The 18968-nt window shown below is 39.3% G+C and overlaps 1 protein-coding gene across 1 annotated transcript in view; it reads right to left on the reverse strand.

The window, feature by feature from the left end:
• Window positions 1-3869: 3869 nt before the first annotated feature.
• Window positions 3870-18968, reverse strand: part of SACK1B (scaffolding CK1 anchoring protein B) — a 108490-nt gene continuing 93391 nt past the window's right edge. The window contains exons 3-5 of the mRNA XM_055406822.2: window positions 12135-12299; window positions 11338-11462; window positions 3870-6572 (exon numbers count right to left, since the gene is read on the reverse strand). Coding sequence (XP_055262797.2) covers window positions 4265-6572; window positions 11338-11462; window positions 12135-12299 — 2598 coding nt within the window. The 3' untranslated portion in view covers window positions 3870-4264. The remainder of the gene's footprint in view (window positions 6573-11337; window positions 11463-12134; window positions 12300-18968) is intronic.

Consider the following 18968-nt stretch of genomic DNA (forward strand, 5'->3'; position numbering starts at 1 on the left):
CTAACATTATGTAGCGAGTAAAAATTGTCTCGCCAAACTTTAGTATGAAAGTACATCCAAGCGACATTATCTTTCCACCAAAAATAACATGGGGAGACAAAGGAAACATATTGCTTGAAATGACTACATCCATGAAGCCTGGGCGTGTCTGTTGAAAACTCAAAACCCTGAGTAAATTATCTGAAGCATTATGTGCTTGCTTTGTCTTAATGCTGAGAGTTCCTCAGCTTCAGAAACTTTGAAAGTTAGTTACCATGTATAGATGCTGACATACAGATATTTGTGGACGAAAAAAAATAGAAGGAGAATAGTCAAAGATAAAAGGCAGTTCAGTTCAGTTCAGTTCAGTCGCTCAGTCGTGTCCGACGCTTTGCGACCCCATGAATCACTGCACGCCAGGCCTCCCTGTCCATCACCAGCTCCCGGAGTTCACTCAAACTCATGTCCATTGAGCTGGTGATGAAAGTAAATCTGCTGTGAAAAAGCCCACGCTACCTCACAGGTGAATGGAATGAAGCCCTGGGCTTCCTACTCCATCAGAGAAGGGGAACTCAGGAACTACTTAAAAGCTCTGTTTCCAGAAATGATGGCAACTGCTGTGAAAAAAAAGAACAGGCTTTTGCCTGCAATTAAACATGATTAAAACGCTCATCTTTATGTAATTTCAGCTTTATACAATTTCAGTTGCATTGCTGTAAATTTCAGGACTTCCAATTTCAGAGCTGCCTAATGACAGCCCATTAGCCCTTAGCTCTGAAAGAAGCCCATCTAACAATAAGAAAGAATGGATAATATTAAAGCCAAATTGGCTTGGTTAACTCCAGGTTCTGCTTTTCATAAATCCATAAATGACTATGGTCCAGAATCACAAAAGCAGATTTTTCTAAGAACAAAATGAAAAATCTCACTCATTAAACATCAAATCTAATAGATCACACAATTGTCAGATGGCTGTAAAATTTAACACACAAACAATTAAAAACATTTTCTTATTGCAACTGAATTTCTTATTTGATTATAAGGAAATACACATTCCAAAGGTTATTTTAAAAAATCAATGTTTTTCTGGGAAATATACTTGACTACTTTTCCTGTGAAAAATGACTGTTCACTCTTCATGTTTTATTTGTATACTGTTGAATTATTCGGAAGTGTGCAAATTTTCCAGTCTATTATACTCAGCTTTCCAAAACAGAGTTGGAAATTCCCTATGTTACAAGGGAGGTTTAAAACCAACTTTTATGAATGATGTGAAATTGAGTAACATATAATGGATCTGTGTGTATCAAACGCCCCTGCTGTAGTTACTTGTTTATTTTTGCAACCCTTAAAGAGATGGCTAAAGAGAAAGACAACTACTTTTAAGTAAGTTTCCTCAAGCAGAGTGGAGTAGAAGCCAGCAAGTTATGATGTGGGTATAGTATTAAAAATACAGGCTTTTGTACTCAAACCCTGCGGCTGCTGCTAAGTCACGTCAGTCGTGTCCGACTCTGAGGGACCCCATAGACGGGCAGCCCACCAGGCTCCCCCATCCCTGGGATTCTCCAGGCAAGAACACTAGTTCTACTGATTAGAGAGCTGTTTAACTCTTGAAAAGTTACACAGCTTCTCTGAGGCTTAATTTTCTAACGTGCAAAAAGGAGGTATTAACTTCACAGGGTGACTGTGAATATGTAATGAGACAATATACTTAACCTTGCATTCTATTCATTGCCTAGCTCCTAACCTAATGGAGTTCCTTCTCTAGAGCAAAAGCATGTTAGGGGTAAGTTCACTTCCGGTTCCTTTTCTCTTCCTCTCCTTGTCAAAGGTCAACTGGAAGGAGATAAAAAATGTTGCCTAGCAATTAAATGGAGAAGGCAATGGCAAGTCACTCCAGTACTCTTGCCTGGAAAATCCCATGGACGGAGGAGCCTGGTAGGCGGCAGTCCATGGGGTCGCTAAGAGTCGGATACGACTGAGCGACTTCACTTTTCACTTTCACACACTGGAAAAGGAAATGGCAACACGCTCCAGTGTTCTTGCCTAGAGAATCCCAGGGACAGGGGAGCCTGGTGGGCTGCTGTCTATGGGGTCACACAGAGTCGGACACGACTGAAGTGACTTAGCAGCAGCAGCAGTAGCAATTAAAAGTGGACTCCGAGGTTATGTTCAGAGAGCAGCCTCACCTACTAAGAGAGTTTTAAACTCTGCATATGCTTGGTAGTCTGGCAGAATTCAACTAAACCTTTTCTAGCTGATTGCTGTTGAGTCAGGAAATGTAAATATTCTCTCATCTAATTCTCAACAGTTTGGGTGAAGCAGGTGTTGAACATATTTGGGAGGTAACATGTGACAGAATGTTATAGACACTTTAGTACCATGACTTACTGGTGATGTGATTTGGGGCATTAGCTCTCTGAGACACAATGTCACAGTTATCATCTATAGATAATGAGAAAAATGGTACTCATAAAATACTGCTCTGAGGACTTCAAATTCTAGCTCAGGACCTTGTCTATGAATGCTGGGTTTTTTTCTCCTTCTGTTGTTTATTTTTCTGTCACATTTCTTATCGTGGTTTTAAAATACTGTGGAAAATTATGTTAATGACATAGGTTAATGTTATTATTTTACTTAGTAATGGTGTAGCTTTTAATATTTGGCTGAATTTTTAATTTTTAAAACATGTTGTCCTATATAGCAACTTAGAAGGTGTTAAACAATACATTTGAAGTGTCATGTGGGACTTCCCTGATTGTTCAGATGGTAAAGGATCTGCTGGCAATACAAGAAACCCAGGTTCAATCTCTGGGTGGGGAAGACCCTCTAAAGAAAGACCAAATATTCCTGCTTGGAGAATTCCATGGACAGAGGAACCTGGGGACTACAGTCCAGAGGGTTGGAAAGAGCCAGACACAACTGAGTGACCAACACTTAACTTATGGGACTTCCCTGGTGGTCCAGTGGTTAAGATGCCATACTTCCATTTCAGGGGCTGCAGGCTCAGTCCCTGGTCAGGGAACTAAGATCCTGCATACCTTGTTGCACAGCTGCACCTGTCCCCCCCTAAAAATAATGTGTCATAGAAACACTTTCCACTCTCAAATGATGCATTGTTTCTTGAATTCTGCTCTTTGTGAATGAAAAAAAATAAAGCCAAGTTATACAGTCTCTGTAATGAATATGGAACTTTTATTTCATTACTCTAAGAAAGGCAAAAAGGGATCTTATGAACTACATATCATCATCAAACCAAAATATAGAAAGATTTAAAAGTTTCAACCAGGCCCCAAGGTCATGGAAGAACCAGGCCATGTAGCACATTTCATTGTCATCAGGGTGCTCTCAAGAAAACACTATGCAGTTGGAGTGTATTTGGCATAGTACAGGAAAGAGCAAAGGGTTTTGCAAGCAAAACACCTAAGCACTGTCATACTAATCCAAGATAAAAATTTATGTGGAAGTTAACAGTTTTAAAGTCTTCCTCATATTAGAAAAAGGAGGAGAATAATTTAGGTTTTCCAAATTCCTTCTGGCTTGCTGTAAGTTTGAAGGAAAGAATGACTATAAAAGTTCAGCAGGGTGGCAACAGTTTCCTTTGGTCCAAAGTGCATATAAGCACATTCTGAAAATAAATTTCTATGATTAATTTGATATACCTGAGGCCAATACTATGCAAATACTTCAGATAAAAAATGTCCCGAGCTATATGGTTTAAATTGTACTACTGTTGCCCTACCAGTTTCACAGAAAAATTAATAAAACATTAATAAAATACAAGTTATCCTGTAGAATTTAAAAGTAATTGAAAATGACAAATGCTTTGCCCTATTTTCTCATAATTTGAAGATATGAAAACCCCACAAAGACATAATATAAAAGACTGCTGACAGTGTTATGATCATTTTTAATAAGGAAAGAGTTTGCAATGAATGGCTAAAATCCATATACCACCTCTCCACTAAAGCTTCCATTTAAGACAAGCAGATCTTCAGTCTGAAGAAAACAATTTCATTTGTCTTACCGTTTAAAAATCATGTATTTATAGACATTCCATCCATAGTGTAATTAAGCACAACTGATTTTACCACACAGAACAATACTGTACATATGAGGTGGTAAACACATACATCATACCTCAAATTCTGCCCCCATAGAAATCTATTAGCATATTACAAAAATATGCTAATTTTTCCATGCTAACATTCCATTATGTTCTTTGGACAAATATTTATAGCCACATTGATTTTATATTTTAAAGTCTATTAGTAATTACAGTAGCTCATTTATTTTTGTGTATGAAGTTTCCAAACTTCTGCATAAATCCTCGAAACTTGTTTTCATTTGGCTGAAATGAGTGGTAAACACCAGTGTTATAATTAAGCATTGGGCTGGACCTGCCATAACTATTGCCCATAGTTGAGGATTTCACTTCTGGGCGGTGTGTACTGCTATTTGGCATGTTGCTTGTTGGCTGAATAGAGCTTTCAATCTTACAAAATGGCTCAAAACGACTGTAAACACGCCGGTCAATTGAATGAGTTCTCAGAAGCTCATCATTGGGCTTTGATCTTGGAGAAGAAGTTGGTTTTCTTTCAGGAACAACAACTGCTTTAATCTCCTTTGAATCTCGGTACTGGATCTGCTCGGTGTTGAATCTGGGGGCAGAGGCATCTCCTGCTCTTTCTGAGAACTTACTTTCAGCTGGACCTGAAGAAGCTATGGTTTTGTTACTTTCATCGGATGGAGAATGTATCCTCTGGGATGAATGTACTGCTACATCTTCCTTACTCTTGTGGACGCTACCTGGAGAGTTGGATGAAGAGGAATGCTTCCTCCTAGGTGATGAATCATTTTTGGGTTCTGATTTTTTTTGTTTTTGATTCTCTTCAGCCTCAGAAATTAAGGTGTCAGAACTACTGCACATTCTGTAAAAGGCAGGTGCTTTGTTTTTGGATAGATTGTCTTTCTTTTCTGGGGCAAGGCTAAGTAATGACCTTAACTTCTGAGATCCCTTTTTCAAAAAATTTGGGGAACCCTTCACTTCTTTCTTGGAAGTGACTTCTTTGTTGGGCTCCTCTTTATTCACATCAAGCAATGCAGCCATGGAAATTGACTTGGTAGCAGAGCCACTTGGAGGATCTCCCTTGGGAACCTCCTCTTCCCCCTCCTCCTCCTCCACACCATGGGTCACATTGTGCATGCTTTTAGAACTTTTTAACAAATCCTCTTTAGGTTTTTCTGGTTGTCTCACTGGATTCCTGCTAAGTGTGCTATACACATAATGCTTACTATTTCCATGATCCATATTGGCTTTTGAGTGGTCAAAGAATGGGAAACTGCGCCTTTTAAGCAGGTTCTCATTTTTCTGATTCTTTAGGTTTTCTGTCTGCTTGTTTGCACACAAGGTTGTATATAAATAGTTGTTTGACTCTGTAGGGCCATTTGTAATTGGGTTTAAAGCTGATGGGTGGCTTTCAGGAACCTGTAAGGTGTGCATTTTTGGTGCCTCTGGCTGCAATGAGAACTTGGGTGTTGACTCCTCTGAGGGTTTGTCTGTCATAAGCTGTGTGCCTGTTGGAGTGTCTGGGATCTTTTTAGGTGTGTCACTTCCCTGGGAACCAACGACAGTTGAATTTGAGGAATCAGTTGTACAACTGTTGACTTCCTGCTGCTCAGGTAAAGTGGGTTTAAATACGAGAGAGGAACGAAGCCGAGAGTGAGTGTACAGGGCGCTGGCTTTCAAATTCTCATGTCCCTCATAGCCCTCAAACCTGTCGGCAGGAGCAGAACCGTTGGAATCAGGGGCAGCTTCTGAATGGTCATTTAAGTAGGACTCAATCCTCCAGTTACGCAAAAATGACTTTGTGGTATGTTCAAGGGTTGGCATGCGTTGTTGCAAGAAGCGAATGTGATTATCTGTCCCATTAAAAGACCTCCGCACGTTGGAATTCCTTTCTGGAAGATTGGTTGTCTTCCTCTGGGCAAGGCGGTCAGCGAAACTCTGGGCAGGTGTGTGCTGGCGGCCTCCGTAGCCGCCCCGGGATGAAGATGCTACGCTGAGACTATCTGAAGGCCTTTTCCAGTTCCCAGGAGCATTAACATTTCGATTCAGAGCCCTGTTGAGCAGCAAGTACGGCGTCGTTTCTGGCTGTTCCCCGGCATAACTGTGCCTCTTCCAATTTTCATTTAACTGACTGTGCTGATGCTGACGGATTGGACCATTAAAGTTGGGAACAAAGTGAGGTTTGTATGCATGATTTCTTATGTTGTATTTGTCATGTTCATTGCGAGTATATATCCCTCTGTTTTTGAAGTAGCTAGAATCTAGTTTATGAATGCTGTCTTGTCTACCAAAAAGGTTTCTTTGGCTGGAAACAGAAGCTAAGGAAGACACCGAGCGTTGGTAAGTACCATTCTCCCAAAGGGCTTTGCCGTGGTTCACCCTGACTGACTCTTCCGGGGCAAAAGAACTGGGGACACAGGACCTGGCGTAGAGAGTTCTAAACTCCTCGTCAAAAGACTCGACAAGTTGTCCTGTGATGATCTGAACCATGCTGAGGTGCGCTTTTTCAAATGACCACATGTAGCTGGAGAAAAAAAAAAAAAAATCAAAATTGGCAAATGTTAACTGTGCTGACAACACTTAGCTCTACTAAGATGTATCATGTAATGTTGACAAAGAGTATATTTGTTTTCTTTAATTACCATAATTTAGAGCTTCAGTCATTATATCTTTGCAATATGTTTCCTCACTCCTGTATTCATATTTTAAATAACAAAGCAACTCAGGTCCTGGCTTTGAATCCATCTGTAATTTTGAGAAGTACAAGGAAAGCTGAGTGTACATTTTGCATCTCTGCCTACTAAGATTTTATGGAGCAAAATATGGCATTCTACTTCATATGCAGTATCCTGGTCAGGTGCAGGCAAGCTTGTATTGAAGGAAAAGTTGAGAAAACTGGCCTCTTCCAAGCCAACTATTCCACATGAACTTGGACATTAGTTTCCTCCCAGCCAGAATGAGAAAAAGGACAGTATAATCGCTACAACTCCTTACAGTCATAACACGTCGCGATGCAAGACAGTCTGTGCTAATGCACATATTTCATCTCTGTGTCTTAGGAGTACATGGGGTTTAGGGTGCTAGAAGTTGGAAACGGACAGAGGATTTGTGGCAGCAGCCTCAGCCACTAAAGGCGTCCTTCAATTCACTCAGTGTCCATAGTAAATTCAGTCCTCACAAACCAAGCCAGTTAGAATGCCAATTAAGATCTCTGCTTGTAGAATACAATTGCTTTTACGTACAAAAATGCCTTTATTGTACTTTGTGGAATTTCTAAATCTCCTTCCCAGAGTTTAGACATGACACTTGTCTTGAAGTTTCATATATAATTTTAAATCTTATTTTAGAAAATCTTGGTAATGTAACATACAGAGACACTGAGCTAAAAAAGCCATTGTAATATTCTATGCCTCAAAAAAATGGACATGATATAATAGGGGGGTAATATGAAAGGAGCATACTGTTTATACAGGGAAGACAGTAACAAAGGCAGATGGAAATATTCAAAGAATGTACAGAACAATAAAATACATAAAATATCATAAGCAGCAGTGTGCGACTTAAAAATCTTACTCTGATATGTTCAATTTTTTCTAGTGTGCTCACTAAATGCATGGTATGAGCAGAGTACGTCAAGGTACTTTTTATGTACAGATGTGTGGCAACCAGGATGACTTACAAGAAATGGTACAAAAGTGAATTGTTACAGGAATTTTCAATCCAACTGTAGATATGGATATAAAATTTGCTAAAAACAGCAAGGAAAGGCATGAATGACTGGTTTTCAAATAGGAGGATATCCCCAGAGATAGTACGAGTTTAGCAGTATTTTGACAGAAATTAGAAGCCAGGAAGTTCAGATTTGAAAAGTGGGAAAACCATTTTGGGGAAAGAAGAAACGTGGAAAAAGAAAGGAAACAAGAGTCACCGTGTTTTGGTTGAGCACAGAAAGCAAATTACGCTTAGGTGAAGTAAGAAGCTATAGCCCAGACTGATGGGGTCTTCTCTGACAGTCCAGTGGTTAAGATTTCACCTTCCCATTTCAAGGGGTGAGGGTTTGATTGCTGGTCAGGGAAGTGAGATTCCACATGCCTGGTGGCCAATAAAAACGAAAGAAAAAACAGAAGCAATACTCTAACAAACTCAACAAAGACTCTAAAAATCATCCACAGCAAAGTAAAATCTTTAAACTAGTGGAGGAGACCTTGAAAACAAAGAGATCACAAGATTAAAAAAAAAAAAAACAACTTACAAAATTCTCAGTCAAACCTGTGGACAATACTAAGTATCTTCCAGGTTTTACTATGACAATTTCAAATGAGGGTATCCAATTCAAGATCTGATTTGCATACATCGACAAAACCAAGCTTATGTGTTTTACGTCCTCATTGCTGGTATCATGATGTAGCCAGACACCTGTTGTGTCTTCCTAACAACACTGTCCTCATGATGTGTGAGCTGCCACACAGTGCGTGACATGGAGCACAGACGCCAGCCTTCTCTAGAAATGCTGGGAGCCTAGCATATAAAGACACTTTATGGCAAAGAAATGCGAATTAAAGTATGTACAAAATAGATAACTAATGAGAACTGACTGTATCGCACAGGGAACTCAGTGCTATGTGATGACCTCCACAGGAAGGAAATCTGAGGAAGAGGGGACACGTGTCTGTGTGGCTGATTCACTTTGCTGTACAGCAGAAACCAATACAGCACTGTAAAGCAACTACACTCCAGTAAAAACAGCAGCACCAAGAAGGAGGCGTTCTGAATTTGCCTACAAGGAAAACAATGGCAATACTAAGAGAAGTGAAAGCTGTTTTTACCCAAAAGTTACACATTTTTAACCAGTTTCCACAAAAACTGGTTCATAACTGTTCCACCAGACCCTGTCCTCACATTTGCTGATGATAAGAAAAATCCATAATGATTAGTCAGGAAAAAAATCCAAAATGGCAAGGGCTAGAAGCATCATTTAAAAAAAAAGTCTATTTGAAATTAATATGAAATAATAGAGAATAGAATTGTTAGATAATAGTTTTGATGAATTTTAATAATCTGTGGTCCTACAAGTTCATATTCACTTCCACAAATAGTAACTTAAGTTTTGTCTCTGTTTTATGATGTAGATGAGAAGATAGAGTTTCTGTAGCTATTTGTTTGTTCTTCCCAACACCAGTTTTAAAGTGGCTCAGTTATAGTCATCTCAACAGATATCACCTATTAATAGTAAGACGAAGCTGACATGAAGATAATCTCCCAAGTCAAGTTAATAATAAAAATAGGAAGCACTCATTAGGATGAGATTAACTAGTAAACAGCATTCTATAAGTCAAGTGAACTCTCATTTTAATTAAAATTTTCAATTAAAACCCCTCTAAATCCAAGTGGGTCTGAACAAATAGATATACAAATAATGAGTCTTTGCAATAATTCATTAACTTCAAGCACTGCTCTTAACACGTTTTCCTTTAAAACTGCAAAGAGGATTTTTACTGGAGGATCCCTGAGCAAATATTAACAGTTAAAACATGCCTAAAATAATAGCTGGCTTTTGGGGTTTTGGATGCATTAACTCATTTAATTCTCATGGCACGAGGTAGGTTGTATGATTATGCTCCTTTTACAGAGGAAGAAACTAACACGCAACCAAAGTAACTTGCCCATGGCCATTCCCTTCAATGCGCTGCCTCCTTCTTCTGGACTTCTAAGTTCTTAAGACAGGGGGCAGACTTTTCCCTTTCCTTATCCTGTTGACATCTACAGCTCTCCTGAACTTTTCCCAGTTAGTAGTGAGTCTACTGTGCTCTGGTGACCTAGGAGTCCAGGTGTCTGTTGGCATTTTTATCTGCCTATTGCTATGGCCTTACTGTGTGACCCACTCAAGATCTATGTCTTTTAATTTTAATTAGGTCCCATTTGTTTATTTTTGTTTTTATTGCCAATATTCTGGGAGGTGGGTCATGGAGGATCCTGCTGTGATTTATGTCGGAGAGTGTTTTGCCTATGTTCTCCTCTAGGAGTTTTATATGAGGTGGATGAAACTGGAGCCTATTATACAGAGTGAAGTAAGCCAGAAAGAAAAACACCAATACAGTATACTAACGCATATATATGGAATTTAGAAAGATGGTAACCTTAATCCTGTATACGAGACAGCAAAAGAGACATAGGTGTATAGAACAGTCTTTGGGACTCTGTGGGAGAGGGTGAGGGTGGGACGATTTGGGAGAATGGCATTGAAACATGTATATTATCATATGTGAAATGAATCACCAGTCCAGGTTCGAGGCATGATACAGGATGCTTGGGGCTGGTGCACGGAGATGACCCAGAGGGAGGATAAGGGGAGGAGGGAGGTGGAAGGGGGGTTCAAGAAGGGGAACACATGTACACCTGGGGCGGATTCATGTCAATGTATGGCACAACCAATACAATATTTAAAGTAATTAGCCTCCAGTAAAAAAAAGAAAAATAAAATCTGATTTCTTCATTCATCACACACACACACACAAAAGATCTATGTCTGAAATTTATAAGGGAGTTTTAAGGCAGCACTTTACTCTAGAGCCAGCTGGACCTGGACTTGGTTGCCAGACCTGAACTGCCTTTTGGTCCTTAGCTGTGATGTTTTTAGACAAGCCACTGAACCTTCTAGAACTTCAGTTTCATCATTTATAAAATATAGATAAAAACAAGTGCCTTACAGATATGCTGAAAGGACTGGGAATGAAACATAAGGGCCAAGTTAGAACAGAAGTGGACATATTTCTCCAGTGGTAGTATAGACAGATGCCAAGGAGGAGACCTGGGGCTGGAAAACCCACCTACCATAGCAATTAAACAGTCAGACTCTTCAGTGATTTTCAGTAACACTCTGGTTACAGCATAATAATCATCAGGGTCTCAATAACACTAAAATAAGAGCAATCCACTAAGCAGGTTCTTCCAGGTGATGTAGTTTCTATTTATATGAACAATTATTATGCTTCATACTGTTTTCATAAGGAACAAGAACACCTTAAGCATTATAAAGCTTTAGGGAACCTGAGATATTATTCAATTCCCTCATTTTGGGGAGGAAGAATTTGAAGCCCAAGTAAGTTATGTGACTTGCTGATGACTTAATATTCTTTCAGCCAGAACTGAAACGCAAGTCTCTCCAAATTTTCCATGCAAGGATTCTTCTTTTACTTTTAAGAAATAACTAAGCAGATTACATTAAAGCTTGAAACTCATAAATTCTATAAATGATTGATAGTACTCGAGTGTAAATGCAATGACTTTACCTGTAGGAACCATACATAACTTTATGGCAGTCAACCAGCAAAAATTTCTGTTCCATTTTTCCATGAAATTTTGCTCCTGTTTTGGAAAGATAATCTTGACCTTTTACTGTCCGCACTCGAATATTCTAGAATTGAATGTAAATATAAAGTAAATATTATGGTTAGAGTGGGGGATATTTTGAAAAGTAAAATATATTAACATAAACACTTTTTAATCAAAAAAATAGACATGTAACAATTTCTTTAAACATATAACAAAAACAATAAAGATAGGGAAAAGTACATTTTAAAACAAAACCTGAAAAGAAAGCACTCAAAGAAAACGGTCACTTAAATAATGCATTTTAATATAACTTAAATCATTTATACATGACAGTTTTATAAATCTCTCAGGGTCCTACTGCAAGAGCTCCTTTCAGGTTATAGTAGCATGACAGCAAAACAAGATGAAAATTCACCTTCATCTTGATGACTGAAATGATTGTGACAAGAAACATCTGCTGTATGAAAGAATCACTCAAGTCAGTTGTTTCAAGGTTGCCCATGCAAAACTGAAACATTAATTATGACTGACAGCAAAGTTAACTCAGGAGCTTAAGTGCCCCACCATCAAGAAAAGCATCCTATAAAACCATCATGAAGATGATGAAGTCGTAATCTGAAAAGGACAAGGGGACCCTTCTGTGGTCACCACCTTAAATATATGGTGTATATTTGGAGTGACATAGCTTACCATGCCTTTCATTTGACTGAGATAGAGCACCTGAAGAAAAGAAAACAAAGTACAGATTTCTTACTCTGAGACGCTGAACTTGACAGCCCTGTTTCTCGGTCATACTTAGGAAGTGACTAAACTTGGACTCATCAAGCAGAATGTACACAGATATTCCTCGAGTTGATGCCTCCACGATTTCTTTGAAAATGTCCACATCTGTAAACATATCCATCACTAAGGCAATGACCTGTTAAGGATACGAATAGGAAACAATGTTAGATACCCAATAGAGAAAGATCAAGAAAGTGCTGGCTTTCAGGAAAAAAAAATGGATAAAACAGAAAATAGCTAAATGTACATTGAAAATAAACTATATACAGATTTATCACATTAAATAATGTCATACTAGCTTTAAGCCAAAGGGAATCTGCATTTCAGTAGAATGCTGAGTGAAGGGCAGATGTGAATCTTGGTGATCACGGTTGTCTGCAGGGTGGTTGGAGGGGGCAGTTAGGTGAAGGGTGGAAATCAGTGTTACTGTTTCTTACGGGAAATATTTCTAGGGGAAAGCAAGATTTCTGGAACTATTTGTTAGGAATAAAATTCTTGGTGAACGGGGACAGAAAAAAACAATCTTCTAGAAATAGAAATATAGCTGAGAAAGGACCAAAGATAAGAAAGGTATAAGGAGAACTGAAGACCAGAAAATTAAATACATATGCCTAAAATTAGCAAAGCAGACAGAACAAGTTAAAAAAAAAAAAGAATAAAAAGAGATGATTAAAAAAGGTAAATGCAGAGAGAAATATCCTAAAGGAACAGTCCCCTAAAATGGAGAGAATCCCAAGTTAACTGTTGAAAATAGAACCATTACTGACTGAGAAGCAGGGGAATAAAATGACGCTGAAAGAAGTGGAAGTCATTCAGCTGACCACCCACTACGTGCCAGATGTGAAGAAGTGGAAGTCATTCAGCTGACCACCCACTACGTGCCAGATGCGAAGGACAGAGCCCTTGCTCTTTGCGAAGCTTACAAGGGAGGGAAAGAGGCCATGAACCACGCATAGACGAGGGAGGTTATGTGGTAACCAGGAAGATAACGTTTACTGGGGAAAAACTGGAGCAGGGTGAGGAGGGTTACAAGTCCCTGGAAATGGAGAAGTGGGGGTCTGTGGCATCTCTGAGAGAACGTCCTTTGAAAAAGCCATTAAGGTGGATATCCTGACAGACTGTATCTCAGGCAGGGGGACCCCACAGTGCAAAGGTCCTACCCCAGGTTTAAGAAACAGCAAGTGTGGGAAGTAAAACAAGAAATGGAAAAACTTATCAGAAAGACTTGAAGACGTTACAAAGCTTTCCGTGTTTTTTCCCAAATAAAATGTCAGCTGCTGAAACTTTTTATTGAGGCAATAATATGGTCTCATTTATGTTTGAAAAAGATTGTTCCGGCCTCTGAGTTAAGAACAGACGGTAAGGCTGGGAGGCAGGGTGGAAACAGGGAGGCCAGTTAGAACCATGGGAGCGATTCCAGTGGGAGGTTACGGTGATCCAGACTAGAATGGTCCTGGGAGCAGCCACCTCCAGTGATGAGCAGAAACAGTCAACATGGGGTGCTTTGAGCTGCAAGGACTTCTGTATGGGCCGAATGTGGGATGAGAGAGAAAGAGGGGAAAAGAGCATGACTCTAAGATTTTGGGGCTCTTTAACCTCAAGGACCAAGTTGTCATCAACTGACATAGGGGAGGGTACAGCTGGAGTAACTTTTAGGTAAAAGATTAAAAAGTCAAGGGGCCTGGATATTCAAGGGGAATGCTGCATAGGGAGGTCTAGGGCAGAACTGTCAGCTGGGTGTCGTGGGGTAGAGATGATGATTAAATAAATCCAAGTCGACAGGGGAGACTAGGTGAATAAGTTAGGTGGTCTGGTACAAGGAGAAGGGCAAAAGGAAGGCTAAGAAAAGCGGGCATCCTGAGAGGCTCTCAAGACAACGTATTAACAAGAAGGGGGCCCTCAAGGGTGTGCTATCATGCCGCATGGCCGAGTAACACGGGGATTAAGCGTTCATCAGATTTAGTAATATACAGGTTATTGATGACATCACAGTGCAGTTTTAGTGGAACAGTGAGATCAGAAGCTTTCTTGGGAGGGTTTTAAGAGAGCGTGAGTGCCCAGACACTGGAAATAGCAGGTACAGGTAACTCTGTTTGAGTAATCTGGCTACAGTGAGAAGCAGAAAAATGGAGCGGTAGAGTGGGTTAAGCTGGGTCAGTGGAAGTTGTATTTTTTATTTTAAGGTGAGAGAAGTAACAGCAGGTCTGTGTGCTAATGAAATGCTCCAGTGAAGAGTGAAAATTAATGATGCAAGAGATAACTTGGAGGTGGTATGGGGAATTGGGGGTTTCTGGAGGAAAGTCTTAGAGTAGGCAATAAAATATAGGCTACAGGGGTAAAATAGTCAGAGCACAGGGAATACAGGCCAGTAAAAGATCACTGTACTCCCAAGGCAGAAGCCAGGAAGAAGGCGCTGGTGGGAAGGCAGGTGTGGTGCTTGTGGTGGCCGGGGTATGATGTTCTCTGAATGCTGCTGTTTTCTTTGTGAGATGGGAAGACCTTGGATTATGGAAGACATGTAAACGGTGTGAGGGAAGGGGCATTAAGCAGTCACCTAAAATTATAGAAAAGGCCATAGGTCATGAAGATAGTGTAACTGCAGGGCAGCATTAAGAACCCATCAAGTCATAAATTTAAAATGGGACCAGTCAATGTGGTTGTGAACAGGGGAGCAGTCATGCAGCACGCAGTCAACTGGAATGCTCCAGTGAAGAGTGAAGATTAATGATGAAAGGGATAGAAGATGTATAATGTAGGGGGCTTCCCTTGTAGCTCAGATGGTAAATAATCTGCCTGCAGCGCAGGAGACCCAGGTTCGATCCCTGGGTCGGGAAGATCCCCTGGAGAAGGAAATGGCAACCCACTCCAGCATCCTTGCCTGGAAAATTCCATGGACAGAAGAGCCTCGTGGGCTGCAGTCCATGGGGTCGCAAAGAGTTGGACACAACTGAGCGACTAACACGCACATACACATATGCGCAATAGCTAAGATGATTGAGCCTGGGATTTAAAGGCGATAAAGAGAGGAGAGATGGTGCCATAGATGTGAGAGGCAGGGAAACAGGGGTAGGATCGATGAATGTGAGGTCTCGCTGGGGCTAAACGATAGTTAAATATTAAGGAATTGTCATTAATTTTTTACAGTGACAGCAATATAATCATCAAAGGTAATATATATCCTTTCTTTTAAATATGCACATTAATATAGCTACAGATAAAAATGTTGCCCTGTATTTAATTCACATTATAAAAGGTGAACCAAAATTGGTGATGAAAAGTGAAAGCCAGTGGATGGTACATGAGTGTTTTATATGCTGCTTTCTGTACTTTTGAAAATTTCCACAGCACAAAGTTAAAAATAAATAGATAAGTGAATAAGTGGACATTGGATATTAGCAGGTTCCAGAGGTACCAGGCGCCAGAAATACAAGCAGGAGCGTTGGTCAGAGGAGGGTGAATTAGGTCATACAAGACCTGCAGTTATAGAATGTGGCGCTGTCAAGCATGATTGGGAGGCAGGGCTGAGATGCACGTAGGACAAGATCACGGGAGAAGAGCAGGAAAGGGAATCGGTCTTTAGAAGGATCCTTACACACACATTGAAACTGCCACCAGAAGTGCTGGAAAGAGTGACGGACACCAAGGAACAAAAATGGTCAAGAAACAAGCAGGAAAAGAAATGCCCTGGCAATAGGCACATGGCAGCAACCACTAAGATAATGTGTTGGATACACTGCAAGTATATAGGTGAAGAAGGTCATGGATAATATCTGGTTTAATCCAATAAGATGCTAGAACAAAATATTGGACCATGTTCAAACAATACAAGATGACATTCTTTAAACTATCAATAAAACATACTTCAATCAGGTTTTCTTTAGGAAGAATAATTTCAATCATTCTAATGGCCTCCCACGACCCTTTCCTTATTTATAATTGAGATGAGGTGTCAGAAGGGAGAAGCTAGTGAGAACAGTCTCATCTGTGTCTTCCACATACTCTTTAGAAATCAAACATATGAAAAATCTTCAGTCACATCCACAATTATTAATGTGTTTATGATACAATAATGAGTGATGTGATAGTATATGGACATTGCCATAAAGAAATGAAAGTGTCCATTTTACAAACTTATTTTACAAAATAACTTTAAAAACCATGTCTGGAGCAGTCTAGCACTAATTTTTTTTAACTAAAATGGGATTTTTTAAAATAGAAAAATAGTATTATACTATATGGCACTTAAAGAAAAATGACCAGCATATCTGAAGAATTTATTTATAATTTGTCATAAAAATCATGTAATAAATTACTTCAGACTTTGGAAATGAACACAAAGTGTATGACAGATAAAGCGTTTTGTTTGTTAAAAGTAATTGAAGCCATTCAGCCAATGGATGATTCTAGCACATATCAGTTCAGTTCAGTTCAGTTCAGTTCAGTCGCTCAGTCGTGTCCGACTCTCCGCGACCGCATGAATCACAGCACGCCAGGCCTTCCTGTCCATCACCAACTCCCGGAGTTCACTCAAACTCATGTCCACAGAGTCGGTGATGCCATCCAGCCATCTCATTCTCAGTCGTCCCCTTCTCCTCCCGCCTCCAACCTTTCCCAGCATCAGAGTCTTTTCCAGTGAGTCAACTCGTCGCATGAGGTGGCCAAAGTATTGCAGTTTCAGCTTTAGCATCAGTCCTTTCAATGAACACCCAGGCTAACAAATGACACTGTCTCTTGCGTGACAGATAACACAATACATCAGGATCCGGGAGACCAGATTACACATTTCTGACAAGTTTATCTGATGGCAGCAGAGCCAGGTACCTTATCAGGATTTCTGGTTCCCAGTACCCTCAATAGATACCTAGAAAAATTATATAAAGTCTACAGAGAATTTCAGCTGTGCCAAGAAAGGCAAAATAAAATATAAAATGTAGCCACCTTTTTAAATGGTGGGTTACATTCATGGAAAGGAATGATAATTAGAAATGAGCTATGCCAAATCTGATATGAAGGTATTACATTCCCAGCTAGTTAGCTAAATCACACTGTGCTGTAGAAATAACCAAAACGACTATATCTAATGAAATAAAAATGATATACTTGATTAGTACAAGGTTTTTCAAAGGGTACATTAATTAATTTTATAAGTCAACACAGAAGTCATTTTCATTAAGTGGGATTCATTAAACTACCATGTAACATATTTTTAAACTTTTCTTGCCTCTTCATTAGTTACTTTTATTCTTTTTTGATAAATTGGAAATGTAAACAAGCAAATGCATTCCTCAGCAACATGAAACTTGGAAAACTTTTAGGAAGGTATTCTGTGTCACTTTTAAGGTTTGAGATGTCTTGCATATTTTAGTAGTTTCAGAGAGCTTGATTCAAGGATGTGAGTTTCCACTTATTTACCTCAGATTAGTAAATTTTCCTGAAGGGACCTAGAAACAATTAATTAAAATAATATAAATAGTGACAAAACATTTATGGTAACTTCATATTCATAATACCACTTAAATTCATTTAGAGAAGGAAATAATGAGTTGTTATGTAATACACTCTAAAAATAATTCGAAGAAAGGAAAAAAATGTTCTGTTTCTATAAGAGTGTTGGGGGTGAGTACAAAGTAGAATGACATACGCTACTGGGGCTTCACAAATGAGCCTTAAGAACTCAATGGAGCTTATTTGTAGCCATACAACTGGAAGACTAGCATCACAGCCAGAGAGGCAAAGATCAGACTGATGATCACAGTAATATTTTAATAAATGTTTACTGAATTAACCTAAATATAAGCACAGAGATTATCCGCTTTATGAATACGGAGCAAATTTACTTAGGATTTAACTGTATAGCTTGTATGAAGGATCTTGTAAATCTGATAAACGTTTAGATATGATCTTGATAGGAATATAAATCCTGAAAAATAAAATATCCACACAAAATAGTATCCTGGGAAAATGTATCTGATAGCAACATTCATGTTGAAAATATCTAAATTCTATTGAATCATATTGACTAAAGAGGATGATGAAGCCCCCCTTTTACTGTAATGCTATTCAGTGCAGTATTTTTCATTTGTGAGGTAGAAACCAGTGAGAAGAAAAAATGACAAGTACGATAGATTTGATAGAAAATGCTCATCATGATGTTGACACTGAATTACTTGCATTTCCTTAGAAACATGCCTCATCGCCTTCAGAATTTTAATTTTGAAACCTGTGTTGTTTTCTCCACTGTAATCCATTAAGATAGAACACTATTAGCAATATGCCTTTATATGACCCAGATACTTAATGAAATGTACGTATCCGTTCCGTTCTGTCGCTCAGTCGTGTCTGACTCTATGCAACCCCGTGGACTGTAGCCTACCAGGCTTCTCTGTCCATGGGGTTCTCCAGGCAAGAATACTGGAGTGGGTTACCATTTCCTTCTCCAGGGGATCTTCCCGACCCAGGGATCGAACCTGGGTCTCCCACATTGGAGGCAGACGCTTTAACCTCTGAGCCACCAGGGAAGTCCCATATACTTTGGGTTAATGTTCTGTAGTTACAGAACTGTCAGCATCACCTTTGAATTGAAAAACTGAATATTATACCTTTTATGCTTCAAAATACTAAGTACCATTTGAAAGTATTCAGCCTTTCTTGGTAATTTCCTATATACACACAGGAGGAGGATTTACTTTCTTCCAACAGGAGAAAAGCTAAAAAGGAGTTCAAACTGATAATAATAAAGAGCACTTTAATAACTTGTTGTAATAAAAATCAACATAGCTGGAAAACCTTAAAACTGAGTAATAGA

This window comes from Moschus berezovskii, chromosome 23 (assembly GCF_049115385.1).
Source record: "Moschus berezovskii isolate FMDL1 chromosome 23, NW_MosBer_1.0, whole genome shotgun sequence".
Lineage (NCBI taxonomy): Eukaryota > Metazoa > Chordata > Mammalia > Artiodactyla > Moschidae > Moschus > Moschus berezovskii.